Raw genomic sequence first — 20,714 nt, forward strand, 5'->3', positions numbered from 1 at the left:
ATGCAGCTGGAGCATTGTCTTTCTCCCTCTATCATGCTCTCCAAGAAATTTCTCAATGTGAGCAGCAGTTACCCACATGCAGGCGGATCTGAGCTTGCCTTGCATGATCATCCCATTATCTCGACCACTGACAACCTGGAGAGAAGTTCACCTTTGAAAAAAATTACCAGGGGGATGACGAATCAGTCAGATACAGACAATTTTCCTGACTCCAAGGACACACCAGGGGACGTCCAGAGAAATAAACTCTCTCCCGTCTTGGACGGGGTCTCTGAGCTTCGTCACAGTTTCGATGGATCTGCTGCAGATCGCTATCTGCTCTCTCAGTCCAGCCAGCCCCAGTCTGCTGCCTCTGCTCCTAGTACCATGTTCCCTTACCCCAGCCAGCATGGACCTGCTCACCCAGCCTTCTCCATCGCCAGCCCCAGCCGCTACATGGCTCACCATCCTGTGATCACCAACGGAGCTTATAACAGCCTCCTGTCCAACTCTTCTCCACAAGGCTACCCCACGGCGGGCTACCCGTACCCCCAGCAGTATGGCCATTCCTATCAAGGGGCACCTTTCTACCAGTTCTCCTCCACCCAGCCGGGGCTAGTTCCCGGTAAGGCTCAGGTCTACCTGTGCAACAGGCCACTCTGGCTGAAATTTCACCGGCACCAGACGGAGATGATCATCACGAAGCAGGGGAGGTAAGCCACCGCGCGGACCCTCGCCGGGTGTCGGGGCTGAGCCGCCGGGCTCCGCCGGGGGAGCCGCCCGGAGCCTCTGCCGCCCCGGGGGAGCCGCCCGCCGCCGGGGCCCCTGCGCTGGGTGCCGGTGCCGGTCCCCGCCGGGGCAGCCCTCCCTGCCGCCCCGCGGGTCCCCGTGCCCGCCGTCCTCATCCGTTCCCCGCGGAAAGCCCGACGTTTCGGGGAGGGAGTTTCTTTGGATTTTTTTATTTCCCGGTCGCTCTCGGGAGCCGTGAGGATGAAGCACAAGGGGCTGTTTCCTCCGCGTGTGCCTGTCGCTGCCGGTGGCTTGCTTTCCTTCTTTCTTTCCTCTTTTTTTTTTTTTTCCTTTCCTTTTTTATAGGCGTATGTTCCCTTTCCTAAGTTTTAATATTTCTGGTCTCGACCCCACGGCTCACTACAATATTTTTGTGGATGTAATTTTGGCGGATCCCAACCACTGGAGATTTCAGGGAGGCAAATGGGTTCCTTGCGGCAAGGCGGACACCAATGTACAAGGCAAGTTCCTCCAATTAACACTTTTCCCGACACATATGTAGGTGAGAATGATTAATTAAAGCCTTTGTGGACTAGCTCTGGCGAATTCTGAAACGAGAAAGGGCCAATGATGGGGGTTTTTTTTATATATAAAGAAAAAGAAGGGTGAAGGAGAAAGTAAAAGGTGTTCGGAAAACGCTGGTTTAATCATTTCGGCTAAAATAGAGGGAATTTCGGCAGTAAATACTGCTAACTTTAACGGTGTCCTTCGACCTCGTGCGCTGTTGCAGTGGCAGAACCGGGGTATAAGGGAAAATTGTGATGTGTTTGTGTTTTTTGTTGTTTTGCTTAGGAAACCGGGTGTACATGCACCCCGACTCCCCCAACACGGGAGCCCACTGGATGCGCCAGGAAATCTCCTTTGGGAAACTAAAACTCACAAACAATAAAGGAGCATCAAACAACAACGGGCAGGTCAGTGGGGGAAATGCAGACGCTCTGCCAGACTTATTTTTATTGCTTCAGGCAAAATCCTGCCGTTTCCGAAAGGACGTATATTTTTTTTAGATCCGGTCGTTAGGTGAAAATAAAAGGGTGGGGTGTGGGGGGGAAAGCCCTGCCGTTTATTTTGCCACGGGCCTCGTCGATCCCGAGCGCGTTGCCCAGGCTGACACCGCTGCCCGGTGCGGCCGGGAGACCCCGCAGCCGTCCCGGGGAAGGCGGTGGCAGGGTCCCGGGGAGGCGCACGGCTCCCCGCCGCCCGCGGGCATCGCTCTCCCCGTCCTTCTCGCTCTAATGCCCTCTTCTTCCCGCGGCCCCCTCCCTCCTTTTCCTCTGCCTGACAGATGGTGGTTCTGCAGTCCCTCCACAAGTACCAGCCCCGGTTGCATGTGGTGGAGGTGAACGAAGACGGGACGGAGGACACCAACCAGCCGGGCAGAGTGCAGACCTTCACCTTCCCCGAGACCCAGTTCATAGCAGTCACCGCCTACCAGAACACCGATGTAAAGAGCTCCCCGGTTTATCCCTCTCCCGGTCGCCCGCGCTCCCTGCAGGACCCCCCCGCCGAGGCCGGCCCGGCCCGGCCGCTCCTCTTCCTCCCCCAGGACGGGGCTCCCTATCGCCTCCTTTGTGCCGTCCTGCCCCGGCCGAGGCTGGCGACCCCCAGGCCGCTCCGCGTTTGCCCCGGGGGCCCGGCGCCGCCCGCCCGCAGCCGCGCTGCCCTCCGCGCCAGGCCGGGCAGGAATCCTGCCGCTCCGCCTGAAGCCGGGCGTTTATCCGCGGCGTTTATCTTCCAGTCGGAAACGGCTCAGTTAGCTGTTAAGCTGTTAGCTTAAGCTTTAAGTCTGCAAAGATCAATTAACAACCTCATTGATTGCGCCGGGGGTGACGGAGCAACTTCCTCAAATTAAAAGCTCGTTAATGCTTGGCGGCGTTTCGCAGTGGTCTGGCTTTGCTACAGACTGGTGTCCCCTTTTTCAAATGACATATGTTCAGTCCGCATTCTTGCTTTAATTATTTTGCTCGATGCAAATGTAAACTCTTAGCCGCGGTACGCTTTGCCTAATTTCTGGATTTAAATATATTCATAAGAAGTAAGAATACTGACACGTCTCAAAACGTGGGGTGAAATATTAGATTTTATCGTACTTTTTACAGTAAAGCAAATCTTAATATTAGAGTGTGATATCTCTAAGCATGCCAAAGCTTTATTTTTCACGGTTTAAAGGCATTTTGACCCGCTAGAGTAAAGCTTGATCCTTTTAAAAAATGTATTGGCTGCAGCAGGGTATATTTTTCAGGCTTTCACAACGTGCGCTCTGATCCTCTCTTTCCCTAGATCACACAGCTGAAAATAGACCACAACCCTTTCGCAAAAGGCTTCCGAGACAATTATGACACGTAAGTAATCTGGATTTTTATTACCCTTCTGCCGGCTCCGCACACATGTCGGAGGGGCTCTAGGACGCGGGCTGGCTTCATTTCACACCGAAACGTGTAATGTCAGGCTTTTCCAGAGCCCTCCGGGGGGGAGGCACCCACAAGCTCCCCTGGCGGGGCCGCGGCCGCGGAGGGACAGTCCCTGCGCCCGGGCTCCGCGCAGCCTGCGCCCACCTCCGCGCCCGGGGGCCGTGCTGCCCGCACCTGAGCCCGCATCTCGCTTTGGCACTCGCGGCGGTTTTGTTGTTGGTTTTTCCTGGCACGTATCTTTGCGCCCCTTTCCAAGTTGCCGTTTCACTTGCGCGCAAGGGCTCCGAAAGCAGCACCCGAGCTACCCGGGCTGAGTCCCCGGGCACCCCGCCGGGTGTGCGTAACCCCGGGCTCCGCAGAGCCGGTGTCCGGAGGAAAATTTCTTCGTCTCGTTTTGTTCTTCTCTGGGGTTGGATTTGATTATTTATTCCCCCCCCCCCCCCCCCCCGCCCTTCTTCCTTCTGGGTGGAGCTAAAGCCTCCGAAGTTTTAACCGCGGTCTGTCCCCGTGCTGCCTCTGCCCGTCCGCCTCGGGTCCGCCTGTTCCCAGGCTCACCCGTGTGACCCACTCGGCCGTGGCCCCCCAGGGGACCCGCGGCTGGTGCCGCCCCGAGTGTGGCTCCGTGGGCGCATCAGCCCCCGAGCCCTCCCCGCCGTCTTTCCCGGCCCTCGGGAGCGGAATTGGGGACATCCCGGCCCGGGAGGCGCTGACGGCTGTGGCTTCCCCCGGCCCGGGGCATCCCTCCGCCCGGCATCCCCCTGCCCGGGCCGGGCCGGCGGGAGGTGGCGGGCACAAGGCGGCACCGGGGGAGCGGGTGGCCTTGGAGCTCACCTGCCCCGCTGGAAGCTCCGGGTCTGCGGGACGGGTTCCAGCTTTGAGAGGGGAAACCTCCTTTTTCCTCTCTAAACTGCGGCAGGGAGCGGCCTCCCTTGGAGCTCCTGAACCTGCGCGCATTTTCAGCGCCTGCTTAAGCCTCCCTCAGCTCTGACACCGGTTCAGCCATCCCCCAGCAGCGGGATTTTGGTTCAAGTGCGCCGAGGCCTGAGTTGTGCGAGAGGTTCCCGGGGCCGAGTACCGGCTCTCCCCCACGGGCGGGGGTCGCGGAGGGGGAGCCGGGCCCTGCCGGGAGGGGAACGGCGGCCCTGGTGCCACAGAGGGCGGCATCCGCGCCTGCCCGCTCTTCTCGGGGCTCTGCCAGGAAGATGCGCGGCCTTGAGACAGGCTGCGTGGCCTTCGCCCCCAGCCACAAGTGCTTTTCTTTTTTTAATAGGAAAAAAACTTTATAGGGCGTCACTTAAAAGGAGACGGGGGGAGGGGGAAGCTTCAATGTTGTCTAGCACGTTGAATTTGTTTAAGGGCCAAGTTTATTTTGGATAAGAAATTCCAGGAGGCGTGGAGGGTTAATTAAAGCACAGTTTTAGCCCGAATTAAATACAGATAGTAGTTATTCATCCATTAAAGTTTTTATAATCGCAAATTGCAGCCCAGCATGGGAGAATTATATATAGGCCACGCAGGGAACACTGGATGCGTCTGGTTTTACATTTCCTACAGTAGGTGTTTAAAGATTAGCTTAATTTAAACTCAGTAAAATGTTGATGGTTCGTCTGTGACTCCCAATAATAAGTGTTAAACAGCCGATATAATTCCGTAGTCTGCCATTCATGCTGTTCGCGGCAAATGACCGGGCTGCCTGTTGCGCATATAGCGGGACCGGTCAATGTGTCACGGCGCGGGATTTCACGCTGTTGGGATGCCGGGCTCGGACCGGAGCAAGGGCTCTCAGCCCTGCTAATGTATGGTCGACCTGTTCCGAAAGGTGTGCTCTCCCCGCCTCCCCCCTCATCCTCCCCCGTTAAGGCCCTCGGCGCTGCTGGCGCCCGAGGCCGAGCCCGGAGAGGAGCGCAGGGCCCCGGGCAGGGCGAGGAGCGCGCCGGGGCCGCCGCCAGCCCGCCCTGTCCCCTCCCGTCGCTGCCCCGAGGGCTGCGGCCGGCCGGATGCGGGGCCGAGGAGGGCGCCGGGCGGCGGTGAACACCCACCTCTCTCCCCCTTCTCTTGGGCAGGATCTACACGGGCTGCGACATGGACCGGCTGACGCCTTCCCCCAACGACTCGCCCCGCTCGCAGATCGTGCCCGGGGCCCGCTACGCCATGGCCGGCTCCTTCCTCCAGGACCAGTTCGTGAGTAACTACGCCAAGTCCCGCTTCCACCCCGGGGCAGGAGCCGGCCCGGGGCCCGGCGCCGACCGCAGCGTGCCCCACACCAACGGGCTGCTCTCCCCACAGCAAGCCGAGGACCCGGGGGCCCCCTCGCCGCAGCGCTGGTTCGTCGCCCCCGCCAACAACCGCCTCGACTTCGCCGCCTCCGCCTACGACACGGCCACCGACTTCGCCGGCAACGCGGCCACCCTGCTTTCCTACGCGGCCGCCGGCGTCAAGGCGCTACCGCTGCAGGCGGCCGGCTGCGCCGGGCGGCCGCTGGGCTACTACGCTGACCCCTCGGGCTGGGGGGCCCGCAGCCCCCCGCAGTACTGCAGCAAGTCGGGCTCCGTCCTCTCCTGCTGGCCCAACAGCGCGGCGGCGGCCCGCATGGCGGCCGGCAACCCCTACCTGGGGGAGGAGGCGGAGAGCCTGGCCCCCGAGCGGTCCCCCTTGCCGGGCGCCGAGGACTCCAAGCCCAAAGATTTGTCCGACTCCAGCTGGATCGAGACGCCCTCGTCCATTAAGTCCATCGACTCCACCGATTCTGGGATTTACGAGCAGGCCAAAAGGAGGCGGATCTCCCCCTCGGACACCCCGGTGTCCGAGAGCTCCTCGCCGCTCAAGAGCGAGGTGCTCACCCAGCGGGACTGCGAAAAGACCTGCGCCAAGGACATCGGCTACTACGGCTTCTACTCGCACAGCTAGGCGCGGCCCGCCCGGCCCCGCCGTCCTTTTGCACAATAACTCCTCCGCGTTAGCGCACTGACCCCCGCCCCTAGCTGCCCCATCCGCACCCCCGGCCCGGCAGGCAGAGCCGCGGCTGCCGCCGCCCCCCCGGCCCTGCCCTGCTCCGCTCCGCTCCCCGCCAGGCCCGGCCCGGGGGCGCGGGGGGCACTGCCGCTCCGAAACCCACTGATAAGTAGGATGCTTAGACTCTCAAAACCGTACGGCGCTTCCTTCCTTTTACCACGGATGGATACTAGGGGATAACAGTAATAGTGGGGGAAAAGAGCCTGTGAAATGCTTGTACATAATATTTAATTTATTGTAACCGATTACTTTTCTTTGGTTCTGTTTCCTTCTTATTTGTTTAGATTTTCTTATTTTCTTTTTTTTTTTTTTCCTTTTTGTTTTCATTGTTAAGTCACAAAACTTAAATCCTGTTTAAATTTCCTTATTCCCCCCCCGCCCTTTGCTCCCTCTTCCCCCCTGGCCCTCCCCAGGTAAACACCCATTCTAAATGCCTCTGGAAATGTAGGGTGGTCCATAGCTGTAGCAGCGAGTAATGGGTTTCTCACTTTCTCTGCAATTCCTCGCATGACATAATTACGCTGTGCCCTGGGCTAACACAGCTAAGGAATAGCTCAGCTTTCCCTTCAAAAGAACAGAAATACGTCTCGTAGGAAAGTCGATTAAAGTAGCATGACGCCTTCCAAGAGCAAAATTAACTGCCTCCGTATTTTTCTTTAAAAGGAGTAGCTCGACATCAGCAATATTATTATTTTTGTGGTATTCCCCCCCCTCCCCCCCCGCCCCCAAGTGCCAAATCCATTACTGGTCCCTGCAGGTGCCAAATATGCTGACAAACTCTTTTCAAATTTCTTTGCAGTTTTCCCCTCTTTCTTTATATTGCTGTAAATCTTTGTAATGAATAATCTAAAAAAAAAAAAAAAAAAAAAAGCTATAGACGACTGAATTGTTGGTAACCATAGTGTAGTCCAGTGAAGATGAATCGTGAGTTGTATATTTTACTGCATTTAGTTTTGGAATTGACTTTTTCATAAAGTAGCTAACCGAGATCTGACTTCCTGGGGAATCAAATGCACATCGAAAGTAAGAGCGATCTTTCCTTGTAAACCTCTTGTTACATTAATGAAGGAGAACTAATGTCCCTCCAGGTCTCCCCCTCGGCGAAGCAGAATAGTAAGTCTTCGAATTTTAAGTAGCAAATCTATACAATTAACGCATTTTTATATTGAAAGAAAACCACAATTACAAACTGAAATATGCATCGGGCTAAATATTCAGTCTAGATTACACTCGAGGAAATTTCCTAATAGAAATTCAGGGTCATAAACGTGTGTATATTTTTGACTCTTCTGTAAATCGAATGTTGTGATTTTTATATTTGTTCTGTTACGTCTGTGGAACTGAATAATTTATACCAGTACATGCTCCATTGAGAAATGTTTCGGTTTTTGCCCGTTTGTATCGTCTGTGTATAACAAGTAAAATAAACCTGGCAAAACGTTAACGTCGTGTTGGGAAAGCACTTTGCCGTTTTGCAAGTACGAATTTCGGTGAGGCGACCGGGCCGATGCTGGCGGGAGCTCGTCCCTCGCCCGGGAGAGGCTGCCGGGGGGAATCCCGCCGGTTCCCCTCCCTGCCGGGGCTGCCCCTCCCGCCCAGACCTTTGTCTTTTTTTTGGGGGGGGGGGAGGGGGGTCGTAGGGGAGAGTGCCTACCCGGCGCGGCCAAGAGCGGAGGTTTGCAGCAGCCGCAGAAGGAGGGAGACGAAACCCCGTCGGGTTTGAGAGGTTTATCGTTATCCCTGTTTTTGACGCTTAAAAAAAAATCCCTGAGAGCGCTGTGTAGGCGGGAGCCTGGCCGGGGGTGGTGGTGGGACCGCAGAGGCGAGGGGCGCAGCGCTGTGCTCCCCCCTCGCCTCCCCGGGACGGGGGCTGCGCTGGCCGAGCCCCCGTGGTTCTCCCTGCCGTGTTCCGCGGGGTGTCCATCCGGGAGGAGCCTCCACTCCCTCTGCACCCCCTCTCCCTCTGCCGACCTTCCAGCGATGCTCCCCCTCCACTTTAAAAAATACCTACTTTGAGGGAAGGCGCCGTCCCCCGGCACTTGCGCGGGTCGGGGCGCGCAGGTCCTTGGGGTAAAAGGACAGTTTTATTCTTGGTACCTCAGGGGGTGAAGCGCGGGCGCGGAGCTGCCGCGGGGATTTTGCCCTGTCGCAGTATGGGGGGGACCTGAGCAGCCCAACTGCATTCCCCCTCACCTATTCCCTCCCCCCCTCAAGGTGCGGGGCTCTACCTGAGCAGGGCCTCTGCACCCCAAACCCCTCCGCCGGCTGCAGTGGGGCGCGGAGGGGAGCGTGGGCCCGTGCCGGCGGCCCCGCCGCTGCCGTCGGGCTCACGGTGCTGCCCCCTGGGCGGCGGTGGGGGCTGCGCGGCCGCGGGACCCCCGCCGGGAGAGGTGGGGGCAGAGGGGCTGGCGGCCCTGGCCCAGGCGGGAGAAGACCCCGGGGGGAAGCGGGGGCAGCCGAGGGCGGCGGGGGGTGCGCGGGGGGGTGCACCGAGCGGCGGAGGCCGCGGAGCCGCCCGCGCTTCTCCGCCTCCCGCGGGCTTCGGGCTGCCCCCTCAGCGGCGCGGTAAAGGGGCTGTCCCGGCGCCCTCCCCGCGGGAGCAAGGCTCTGCAAAATTCGATGTTTTCTGCCCTCCTTCCCCCGCTCTCGGGCAGCAAAAGCCGCCCCTCCTGCCCCGCTGCATTTCCCCCCTCCGCCCCGAGAGGGCAAAGGGACCGGACCGAGGCTCGGCGGCGTTTTCGGGCGGGCGCCGAGGGGGACCCCGCAGCCGCCCGCTCCCCCGGCAGCGGCGGGGGGCTCCTGGCCCGGGGGAGCGGCAGCCGCCGCGGGCAGACCGCTGGTGAAACCCCAATTCGCCGGGTTTTATGTGGCGAGGGTTATCCGGCGGGTCTGGAATAAATACGTAACGTGTGACAGGTCTGAACAAAATCCTTTCCTGTGCGTGAGTGGTTAATGTTATCCCATAACTATTTCGACAGGATAATTCCATACCAATTTCTGCGAGAGATTGGAAGACAAGTAAGGGCTGCAGAAGTAAAAAAGGCTATTTGCTGTCGGTAGGTCACTTTATTACTGTTATAATTTTTTAGATTATTATTATTAGGGGTGCACCCTTGTATCTGCTAAACATATGTTTACGACACACTGAAATGTTTGCGTTCACCTGGGATGGAACATGCAGGTTTTGAGCCGGTGTATGTAAATGATAATATACTTGCAGCGCGCTCAGTTTAGTCGAAGCAAAACCCTGTGTACGAATTTGTTAGACCAGCAACTGATTGCATGAATTTTACATGAAGTATAATTTGTATTGTTATTCTGGGCATGCTGAACGCGCTTTTAATTTTATTGTTGTGTAAAATAGTCTCTTCGGTTGCCCTTTCTTTGCTTTATTTGGTATAACACAAAATCAAGCTCCGAAAGAGACGATCCGTAGAAAGTAATTCAAAGTTCCTATTGGTAATACTTTCTACGATGTTTCACATTAATACTATATCAAATGTAATACAGTGATTTACGCTCTGCAGATTTTGCACGAGTACGCTATGCATATTTGATGACACATTGCATATTTTAACAAGGTTTTTAATGACTGATTGAAATGTTTGCTAAGATATTTTTTAAGAGCTGGAGGAGAAATGGTTGTGGAAAATGTGTGTAATAGAATAGTGATAAGGATGGGAAGGTTTTGATTGACAGTATGAGGAAGCAGATGGATGACTAGGTAGGTCAGAGGTAAAGATGCCTTTGACAGCTTTTTAAGTTCCTTTGGCCATTTTGGTCCAATGAATCATGCAAAACATGTGTACATTACCAAACTGATGTCTCTGCATCGTTTACTGTTGGAATCCTCATCTTTTCAAACCCACCCTAACCTTCTTTCATCACCACTTGACGTGCTATGTCTAAACTAGATTGCAAGATCCTAAGAAGGCAAGAATCTGTCTTGTATTACTTGTCAGCAAAAAAAAAAAAAAAAAAAAAATCATGTAAACCTATGGAGCTAGAAGAACAACCGCGACAGATTGGCAGAATAGGCGTAAGGTGGGACACGTTCTTCTTAATTTTCACTGTCTGGTCATCACTCCCCTCCCCTAGGTAGTGCTCAAGGGAGATGTGGTGAACAATGATTTTTTTTTTTTTCCCCCCAACTGGCATAAATCTGAATTTTCATAAGTCTGATAAGAGACCTAATTGCATAATTTTCCTTATAAAATTATGCAGTGAGTGCTGTTGCTATAGTTAAAATGGTTTTCTTCGCAGTCTGTGTTTTCAGGTGCTTTGTATGTCCCTCGCAAATTACTTTGTCAACTGGAAATGCTCTGATTTATCCCTGCAAAAGGTTACTGTTTTTGAAAATCTTATTTAAATTACATAGGACAATTTAAAAATGCCTGTGATACAAAAAAGGAATGTGTGTGTATTGGGAAAAGCAGAAAAAGGGATTTTGGATGAGAAGCATGCTTTCCAGGTACTGTTTCTGTGCAGAATGGATACAAGTTTTCATTTTAAGTATTAAAACTTGTCATGATTGCGGTCTCCAGTGGGGAATGTGTCACTTGCTAATATATGAGGGTAAAGTCAAATAAAAAAAATTGAAATAGCGGAGTGATAAATAGATGGAAGGCAGCAGACTGTTTGCGTTCAGTACCCCTTTCTTTCCAGCTAAATAGATGTAATATATTTGTGGTACATCTAGAGAACCGCACAGCCTAGTGATAACATTTCATGCATTTATCAGAATGCATATTAATCTGGGAACGCGCAAACAAAAGCACCGCTTATTTCAGAGCGTGATCACTTGAAAGCTGTCCATTTGTTCAAATACGTATCTCTGAAAAAAAAATTGGTTGGAAAATATACGTAACTCTCTTGAATTTTTGAGCATACATAATATTTTCCTTCTTACAGATGTAGAATAATCATTAATTCATAAAGATCCAGGGTTGCCGTTGCTGATTAGATGTAACTTTTGGCCTTATAAAATATATTACACAATAAAATCTGTGATGTTTTATTCATGCTATCACTGCAATTTCTCATAGTTGCAGTGTTTCTAACACTAAGGGGCTGATATGAGTATGAATGATCTTGTTGGTCTTAAGTTGACTTTTTAGGTCAATTTTAATTTTTTTTTTTTTTTTTTAAACTGAAGGCAGAATGGATGAAGACTTCAGGTATGTTATTTCTGTGTAAAACTATCTATACCATTACGTTGATATTAACAAGCATTTACTTCTTAAGCATTAAATAAGAAACAGCTGGTAATGACTTTGAATTTGTTTTAAGAGACATTTTAGGTAAAATGTTGATAGCTTGTAAATGTGTATTCCTGCCTTAGTCTCTGATCGTGCATGCAAGTTCATATGTGTGAACAACGTAAAGTAAGAGGTCAGTCCTACAAAGACTATTCACTTGTCTAAAAATTCACAGACATAAATGTTTTCAGGATCAAGGCCTTTTTCAATAATTGTGATAGTCGTGTACCTTGAAGTGACTGACTGATTTAGAATACACTTAATAATTTGATTTTTTAATATAGTAGAAACACTGCATTGATGAGTTACCAAAGCGCATCATACAAGCTCCCACTTCAATCACTTGTAATATATTTTTTGGGCTTGTTTGCGTATTTTTTAAATTTTTTTTTTCAGTGATGGCACTGACACATAATTTCAACTTTTTAAAAGTCATGTCTTAATTTCTATGGGCCATGCTATGGAATTAATTTTTGTAAGTAGGCTTCTTCTTTGAATTATATTTAGTTACACATTGACCACTTTTGTTTATCCAAGAAGCAGATAGCAGCGGTCCAGGGCTGAAGGGTGCGAGAGCAACACCAGTATTTTGCCTTAAGAGAAAATTTAGGTTGCTGAAAGGTGTCCTAGTTTAGACAGAGACACCCACCCACAGAGAATTAAACTGAAATCATAAATGTAAGCTAACAAATGCTTTTTGTGATTGATTAGCACCCTGGTTACAGCTTATTTACCTTTGTGAAAATGTTTGCTGAAGGGGAGGCGTTATTTATCAGGAGTCGACTACAGCTAGACTGTTACATCTCTGTCTCCTATAGACCTCCTGCTGGAGACACCGAGGAAGTATGGTGGTTGCTCTCTGGCCCTGGGGAAAGTCGGGGCTCACCCCGTATCATCTGGGAATCCCACCTGAGGGCCTGGCAGCAGCGCCTTCTGTCTCGCCTGTTGCTCTATGATTGGTGCCTACGCTTCCCTAAAGTAGATCAGGGGTGCAATAACGCAGAGAAGTGATTGTTCTCCACACTACATCCCCTTACAGCATCCCTCCCGCCCCGCGTTGCCGCTGCCGTACCACTATACTTCTAAAGCACGATGGTTTTGCACATAGGTGTTACTTCCAGCTTGGTGTAAGCTCTCTTCTGGTAGCTTAGTTTACTCTTTGGGAGAAGGGAGCATTTCACTTGAATTAGATACAAGGTATTGAATAAGAAGTAAAAGGTTTTGTTTTCTATTGACAGTTCCTGAATTTTCTGTGGAAACCACTGCACAGAAGTGATGAGGGGTAGGGGCATTTTTCAGAAGTCTTTGAGTGGTTTAGTAGCCCATGTTTAGAAATTATGAAAATCTTACAGAAAAATCTCCAGTGCTTGTGGTTCTAAATGATTTCTCCACTTCGTGCACTTTTATTCTTGGGTGCATTATTGAGCAGTTATTTCAGATGTTCATTGGGGACTGGTATTTTTTGCAGAGTTGAGGTCAGAATAGCGTGGATTGAATCCTCAGCTGGAGTACAATTATGTCATTTCGTTTGCTTCAGTGGTTCAATACTGATTTCTGTCATCTGAATGTTTCCTCTTGTGGTTTAGGTACTACCCAAAGCAGGTGCTGTTTGATGGAATGAATAGGGCCAAGTATTAATTTGATATATATATTTGTTTCTCCTGTGTTAAAATAATTATAAAAAACATCAACTGATATCTTACTGTGCTTATGTTTTTATTTCTCTCTGTTCAGATTGTAAGAATAATTGAAGCTTCATTTCTGCTTATTGTCAATGTTGATTTTGATGCTTTAATTGTCTTCATAATTCAATCAATGCCAGTTTGGTTGGTGCACGTTGTGCAAGAATTTGTCCCTTTTTAGGGGCAATATTTAGGCCAACTATATTCTTTTAATATAAAAGAAATGTTCAGAAGTTGAATGGAAGGAAATTAATCAAGTATTTTCAGTCCTTCTTATATGTGTCTGGAATTTTGTAATGCCCAAATCTTTTTCACGTTCTTTGCAGTTGTATCTAGTGTAGCTCTTTTTTTTTTTCTTTGTGTTAAATACTGTAAAAGCCCTCTGATGTTAACATTCAGTATTGTATTTCTAAACATTTCAGTGTTTCAGTTGTGTTTCCATATATTACTCACTTATAACTTCTCTCTGATTGTTGATATAATGTTGATATAAATTAAAATTTTTTACAAATTAGTTTACAAATGGATTTATTTGTATAAGTAGACATAAACTAAAGTAACATAAAGTCTAATGACAGAAATTAAAAACTAGGCCTTTACAAATTAACATAAAAAATACTGTAACAACATGTGGGTGTAAGATTGCTTCAGGAACGTTCCCCTGTACGCCATTTAGACAGGTGTAACCTAAAAGGCCAAACCCCAAAGTATCCATTAGCAGCATATGCTTATTTTCCAAATACGTTATAACTGGAGAAACAATACAAATAATTGTACCCTGACAGTATAAAGTTTAGCATATACGTGCACCTAAGTCTCTGCAGAATCAGGGCCTAAGTCTATTTTGCTTTAACAGTGTTATCTGTTGTGGGTCTTAGGGTGGGTTTTTTCCCCCTTTTTAGTTAAAATTCAGCTCTCACTGTGGTCACATTCCCCAGCTATAGAAGGACAAGGGTAGTGCCTGTGCTAAATACACACTATGCTAAACAGTAATTATATTTAATTTTGACTTTATTTTGGTATCTACAGCTGCCTCAGGATAAGGATCTAGGAGATTTTAAGTGTAGTTCTGTCTAACCAACGCTTTTCATGAGGGTTGGTTTGCTGTCAGTTCAGCTCTCTGGAGTCGCTTGGATGGTGATGGTGCTATTGCACAGGGAAGGCTGCCGGGCTGGTGGGTGCAAGGGCAGGAGAGCAAGAAGCCGGTGATCCCTTTCACAGGCAGGTGGGTATGAGATGGGCTTATCTATAACCTGAAACCTGCCCTCGGAGAGTTGTTTAGGATAATGGGTGCATCGCTGTAGTCCTGGGTGATGAAGCAGCAGAGCTCCAAGCTGATGCAAATACACCAATAGACCCCAAGTAGCCTCTGGTCTCCTTTCCCTGGTAGGTCTCCAAATCTTCCCATGAGCTCCAGCCTCTGCCTTGCTCTCCTCCATCCTTTTCCTTACTGGGGGGGCCACTTCACTGGCTCCTCTGTGGCTTGTTCTGTTTAGAACTTGAGATGAAAGCTCTCTCCTTTAACCCCTTCTGTAGAGGATGCTTAAAGAAGGAGAGCCTTGCTCAGGATTAGTGAAGAGGATGAGATTCATGGAAGGCTGCTCTCTTTTGTACCCACACTTTTAAATTTACACTTATATACAGGTTTTTTTTGTGATTGTAAAGGGTTTAACTCATACAAAACATTTAACATGGCACATTTTCTAAGAATATACAATGCAAGTATTTTTATCATTTGTAGTTGCATAACCAGGGTGTCTGTTTCTGATTTGTTTCCTAAGTAGCATGTAACAGGTGAACTCCCAGATTTATGGGTGCTGCATTATAATTTATGGGGCCTCTGCTGATCTAAGCTTGATTCTTTATAGCTTTTTATTTTTTTTAATTTTATTTTTTTTTATGATGTTAACACAGGTTTCCAAGAAACTACTGGGCAGAGGATATCTTAAAATAATATTCTTAAAATTTATTCTTTTACAAAAATATTTAAACTTGTGAGAAATTCTAGCCTATTCTGTAATTGCAAGAATATCACATCTAGCCACTACAGATTTAATCTATAGGATTAAACATTGTCTCAAATAATGCTATTTCTGAATAGTAGGAGAACATTCTAGAATCAATATGCATTTTTTCTGGGTTACACAAACACACTGTTTTGCCTGATATATCCTGAATTTTCATTTTTTTTTGGTTTTGTTTTTCACAGAAAAGTAGCCAGTATAATGCAACTTTAGTCTGTCTTCTGTATTTTTCCACATCTTGGTGTCCTTCTATTTTTCATCAGAGATTTAGGAGCAACCCAGCTAGTGCTTTTATTATACGCCATCACATTTTTCTTCCATTTTTTTGGTGTAAGATTACATTACTGTTATATTTGCAATATCCTTTGCAAAGTTTCATTACTGTGTCTGCAATGACAAACCACGGCTCGTCTGAGTCTGCGAAGATTTTTCTTGAGCGTCTCCACCATCAGACTATGGTGTGTGTATGTCAGTTTTACCGAAAGCTTGGATAGGGTATCAGCTGTCATTGAATCTTGTCTAGATTTGTATTCTAGCTGTAAACCACACAACTGTGTGAAAACTAGCCTCTGCAATCTAGGAGCTGCATCTTCTAAATTCTTCCTCATGGCTGTTACTAGTGGCTTTGTTTCTGACAGTTTCTAATTTTCTGTACATAATAAAATCAATTATTTTGCACGTATATGCTAAAGCTAGAGGCTGTTTTTTGACTGTGCATGCTACAATTAGTTATGTAAATAGCAGCATATGCTACAAGTTTCCAGTGCTCACCCTGCCTTTATAGAAGTGTTGGCTCAGGCTCTGCTTCAAATTTAGTTGGCAGAGGTGTTTGGTGCTCCGTGGCACAGGCTCTGAAGACAATGCTTTCTTCACCAGTTCCCTCTTGCGTTTAGTGTTTTAGTCTGTAGTACGTGTTTGTACACCAAAGCCAGTACATGACTGGAATGCACTAGGGATTCTGGTAGTCAGACTTTAAAGCTTCCCAACACTTCTATTCATTCATTCATATATAGAGGTATACTGGTAATTGTAGGTGTGCTGTTGGACACCTCCTGTCTGCATACATCAGTCAGTCTTCCCCCTACCCCACTTGGGTTATTTCTTTAAGATTGAACTTATTTTTCTGCCTAATGGTTTCTAAGCCAGCCCTTTCAGGAGATTTCGGGGGTATATACTGGTATATAATTAAGTTACGTTATTATTTATTCCCATATGAAAACCTTATTATTGCAATCTCTTCAATATCATCAAATATTTCTTGTCTTTTTCCAAAAGTGTAATCCAAAAGGTAGGTTGGTAAAATAGCAAATTCCAAGGGGTGTTTTAAAAGTGCTCACATGCAAATTGGTTTGGTTTTAATCTTTTCCTAGAAGATCCCACTTACGCCCTGATCAAGCACCCGGTGTGGAGCAGCTTTTGGCACTTTGTTTTTCAGCAGGACTTCTGAATCTTAAACCACAAGCTTCCACAGTCTGAGTCAGAGAAACCAGACAGGTTTGCTAAAGCTTATTATCTATTGCTTTTGCGCTAGCTCTCTGTATAGGGGGGACACACATTTTTTAAAGATAATTTTGGTTAGGAGTTTTTTATGTTGTGGCACCTACTAATGCATAGTATTTGTTGGATATGCATGTTCCTCCAGAATTCACTAATAAAGTTAACTTATCTCTTAAGTTAACTCTGTGCTATTACTTTTGAGAATCATGTATTATTTTTATCTATGTGATAACACCTTACTGCCGAGGGCATATGATAGTAAAGCCACAATGTAATAGTAAATAGGAGTTTAATGGCTGGCATGAGATTGAGTTTAGATGCTGTGAAAAGCCTCTGAAAAAAATAATTCAGACAAACCTCAAGTGAGAATCCAAGACCCTACTGTGGATTGACCAAAGAGTACTTAGATATTTTGAAGGCTAGTTGATACTCTCATTTCTAAGGAGTAATTAGTTCAGAGTCTGCTGGGTGCATAAGACTAAAAATAAAATATGCTGAGTGAATATGTGCCTTCACGGATGAGGAGAGTTCCTAAGTCTAAGATGGCAAAATAATAACATTCTTTTTCAGAAAAAGGAGCTGGCATAGTCTGAGATGTGGGAAAGAAAATCCTATAGCACAATGTAATAGATGTGCTGTGTTGATAGAAACAGAACTGCAAAAGGAGAGACCAGTCATAGGTAGTACAAGCAACAGTCTTCCATCAAAATCCTTCATCTGTTGTCTTCTACCAGGATTGTTAACAAGTGACTATGTGCATACGACCTTTTGTTTGAGAGAAGGAAAAGGGTTACTCTTTGAGCTGGATGATTTTGATTCCTGCGTATTGCTAAATAGTGCATGCATTAGGCTCTTCTTTGGATACAGTTTTTTTTTAGCACATACCTTCTCTTTTGTCATTCATAAAGTCTTCATGTTTCTCAATGTGTATGGTGGCCCATGAAAGAGTAAATTTGGATGGCTATATGTGACCTGTTGGTCTAATAGCAGCTACTTTCATTAAGATGCTGGTAACTATACTTCTTAAAATTAATTTTTTAGCACTTTGTTCAACTTAAATTTATCTTTTAAAACCCATTCCATTAAACATGCGTAACCCCTATGCATGGGCAAATATTTAGAAACCAACTATAATTATGCTAATCATATTATTGATAAGGTAAATTATAAATGTAGAAGCGAGTAGGTTAATTTGGCCTGATCAATGGCTTAAAATGATGTTTTTGTAAGCCTTTTTTTTTTTTTGGAAAGTAAATCTATTCTCCAAATGTATTTAAAATGTTAATAAACTATTAAATGAACAAGTAACACTATATTCAACATTTTTACACCATTTCTACAGTGGGTAAAATTGTAGTATAAAGTTGGTGTATACTCGATAACAATTTACATGTTTATTTTACCATCTGGTAAATGTGTAAACGATATTTTGAGAAGCACATTTCAAATTCACTTTAACAACTTATCCCCGACAATATGTATCCTATCTCATGTACTGACTGGAAGGATTTTGAAAACCTCTCAGAGAGAAATGCAGTAACAAAACATATTATTTTTTTTGTGATGCTTAAGATCAAGCTTAGCATCAAGTTGGAGGTCTTTCACTGTTTGGGAAGGATTTTGGTATGTTGGTGTCAAAGAGAGATTTCAGACTATTTTACACACCACGGTATAAAGATATCATATCATCTTCCCTAAAGAAACCATAGGGTGCATAGGTAGTAATAACAAAACAAATACAGTTTGCTATGTTGTTGTATAACTGTATTGTATCCTTTCCAGGGGGTTTGAATTTGCTATCTCTTGTGTCTAAATATGGGAAGCTCATTATTAGAAGTGTTACAATGAACCCCAAGTGGATTGCTTTTCTCATGTACTTTAACAGCACTTTGACACTGCAGCCTTCTGCCTTTTTATTTTAGTCTTCTGTTTATTGGTCTCTCTGGATTAAATTGCAAGCACTTTCTTAAATATAACAAACTAGAGAATATTCTGCTGAAGCTCAGCTTTTATTCACCCTTTCCTAGCTGTTACTAATCTTAGCTGGAAAAAAAAGACTTCCTTTTCTCCTCCCCCAACCCCAATAAAATTTAAAAAACCCTGCCCTGAAAGCAAGTCTGCCTGAAGAACACCTCCACACTAATTACCATCTGGCCAATCTGCAAATGAGGTTTGAGAGCAGATTTCAAATGTAGGCTCCAGCTAGTCTGTGCCTTGTATTAGTCCATTAGTATTTATTAAGGGATTTGAAAGCGTTTAGGCAACTAGGGAGCAGGCAGGTACCTTAAGTTTTGGAAATCCAGTCAGGCATCTGTTTGTTCCTTCTAGGGTCTAAATGCCTTTGACCTGGTACCTGACCAGCAACGCCCCTCAACAGTTTGTAGCAGCTGGTTTTGCTTGAGTACAGACTTTATAACGGGCAATGGTCTTAAAATACCTTTCAAAATGCATCAGTGGGAAAAAAAAGGGTATAAAATTATTTGTACAAATTCTAGTTAGCTCCTGTACCAAAGTTAATGGATTACAACATTCATTTATTTTTGGTTATGTGCTATTTCAGCACGTGGGGAGAAAACCTTGCTTAGTACTGACTCAAATCCAGTACCGATCTTGAGTAATTGGAGAGACCCGTGAGCTGCTCTGATTTTGTGTGCATCTAAAAACAGACTTTAGCCCAGTAATAATAATAAAAACAGGTTGTCATTAAACAGCAACTTTAAATTTTAAAAAATATTTGTATTTTTGTGAGTTAATTAAGGACACTGCATTTAACATTACGGTTTTGTTTCATTTAGATATTAAATGCATTTTACTAATGAATTTCAGGTTTACCAGCTATTTTCACTTCCTCTTCCCTTACAGAGATTAGACAGGACCTTTCCTGTTTGTAAATCAGTACAATGAAAGATGATGAAACTCTTAGCAGACCGTTTAAGAAATAGTTTTGCTTTTCACCTGTCTTCCCTTTGCTGACTTCTTGTTTTGTCTCAGCTCTGTGAAAAGTGCTGTCAACCTTATGTAAACAATAATTTATTATTTTGTTTTTAATGATAAAAAAACCAACACAGAAACCCTTTCAGCAAAAGAGTAGTAGTTGTTTAGGACACCTGCTGTTATAAAAGATCTTCCTCCAGGAGCTAATTAGTTCACAGGTAAAGCTCAAATTGAGAGCACCTGGGAAGATGCAGAACTGAATCTGAGTTTTGTAGCACCAACAGCAGCTTTTAATAAGTATTGACAATGTCTTTCTCTTTAGATTGGCTGCTGGTATCTATATTGCAGAGGCAGATGTTCAAGAAACTATTCAGAGGCTTCAAATGGTGTTTAATTGGAATCACCTGGAAAAAACAAGCAGTACTTGGAAAATCTATTTGATAGACATTGGGGGAGGCTTCCTGAAATGCTACAGATTTGAAGGTAGGTAGTTAATACTCTAGGCCTTGAATACTGGATAGTGTTGCTTTTATTGTTTTGTATTAGAATTTTAATATAGCAGTTTTTGGATGAAAAATAGTTTTGTTCTGTAGCTGTTTACTGTCAGACATGGTACTTGCCATGTCTGGAGTGCCAACGCCAGGAAGGAGCCTGCCCCTTACCCCATGATCACGCTTATTGTGGTGGGTTCCAAGAAGAAGGTCTCTTGGCTTGCAAAATGAAAGCTCTTTCACTTTAAGTGAAAAATATCCAAGCCCATTTAAGAAAGATTAATAAAAAATGACCTTTCAAAAAGTGAGTTAAAATGGTATATTTAGTTCTCGTATTGTTAATAACTGGTGCTCATTGGCCTCAGAAGCTTTCCTCCTCCCCATGCTTTTCTGTGTGTTTGCTTATTTCCAAAAATTGTAAATATCAAACTATGTATTCAGAGTTCTAACTTTTTACATAAAATTTTAAAATTAAATGTGACATTTTAATAGATTTTGATATTGACTAAAATGGACCTTTTAAAGTGACATAAATACATAAATGGAGATTGATAAATTTATTTCAGACTACCATATGGGAAGGCTGATTACAAGGGCATGTGAAGCACAAAGCCAATTAAAGATACTCTTACTTCTT

The 20,714-nt window shown here is 46.3% G+C and overlaps 1 protein-coding gene across 1 annotated transcript; it reads left to right on the plus strand.

The window, feature by feature from the left end:
* TBR1 (T-box brain transcription factor 1) lies at positions 1-6,086 on the plus strand. Its single transcript, XM_074145652.1, has 6 exons — positions 1-692; positions 1,075-1,229; positions 1,561-1,682; positions 2,054-2,212; positions 3,049-3,110; positions 5,243-6,086. Exons 1-6 carry the CDS (start codon positions 1-3, stop codon positions 6,084-6,086), a joined length of 2,034 nt encoding a protein of 677 aa, XP_074001753.1.
* Positions 6,087-20,714: the final 14,628 nt, after the last annotated feature.

Source organism: Numenius arquata, chromosome 3, assembly GCF_964106895.1.
Source record: "Numenius arquata chromosome 3, bNumArq3.hap1.1, whole genome shotgun sequence".
In the NCBI taxonomy this organism is placed as follows: domain Eukaryota; kingdom Metazoa; phylum Chordata; class Aves; order Charadriiformes; family Scolopacidae; genus Numenius; species Numenius arquata.

What these genes read in the sequence shown, in the direction of transcription:
- TBR1 (XM_074145652.1), top strand. Translation starts at nt 1, where the DNA reads ATGCAGCTGGAGCATTGTCTTTCTCCCTCTATCATGCTCTCCAAGAAA. An exon ending in ATCATCACGAAGCAGGGGAG is followed by an intron (nt 693 to 1,074) that starts GTAAGCCACCGC and finishes CCTTTTTTATAG; the next exon opens with GCGTATGTTCCCTTTCCTAA. An exon ending in GGCGGACACCAATGTACAAG is followed by an intron (nt 1,230 to 1,560) that starts GCAAGTTCCTCC and finishes TGTTTTGCTTAG; the next exon opens with GAAACCGGGTGTACATGCAC.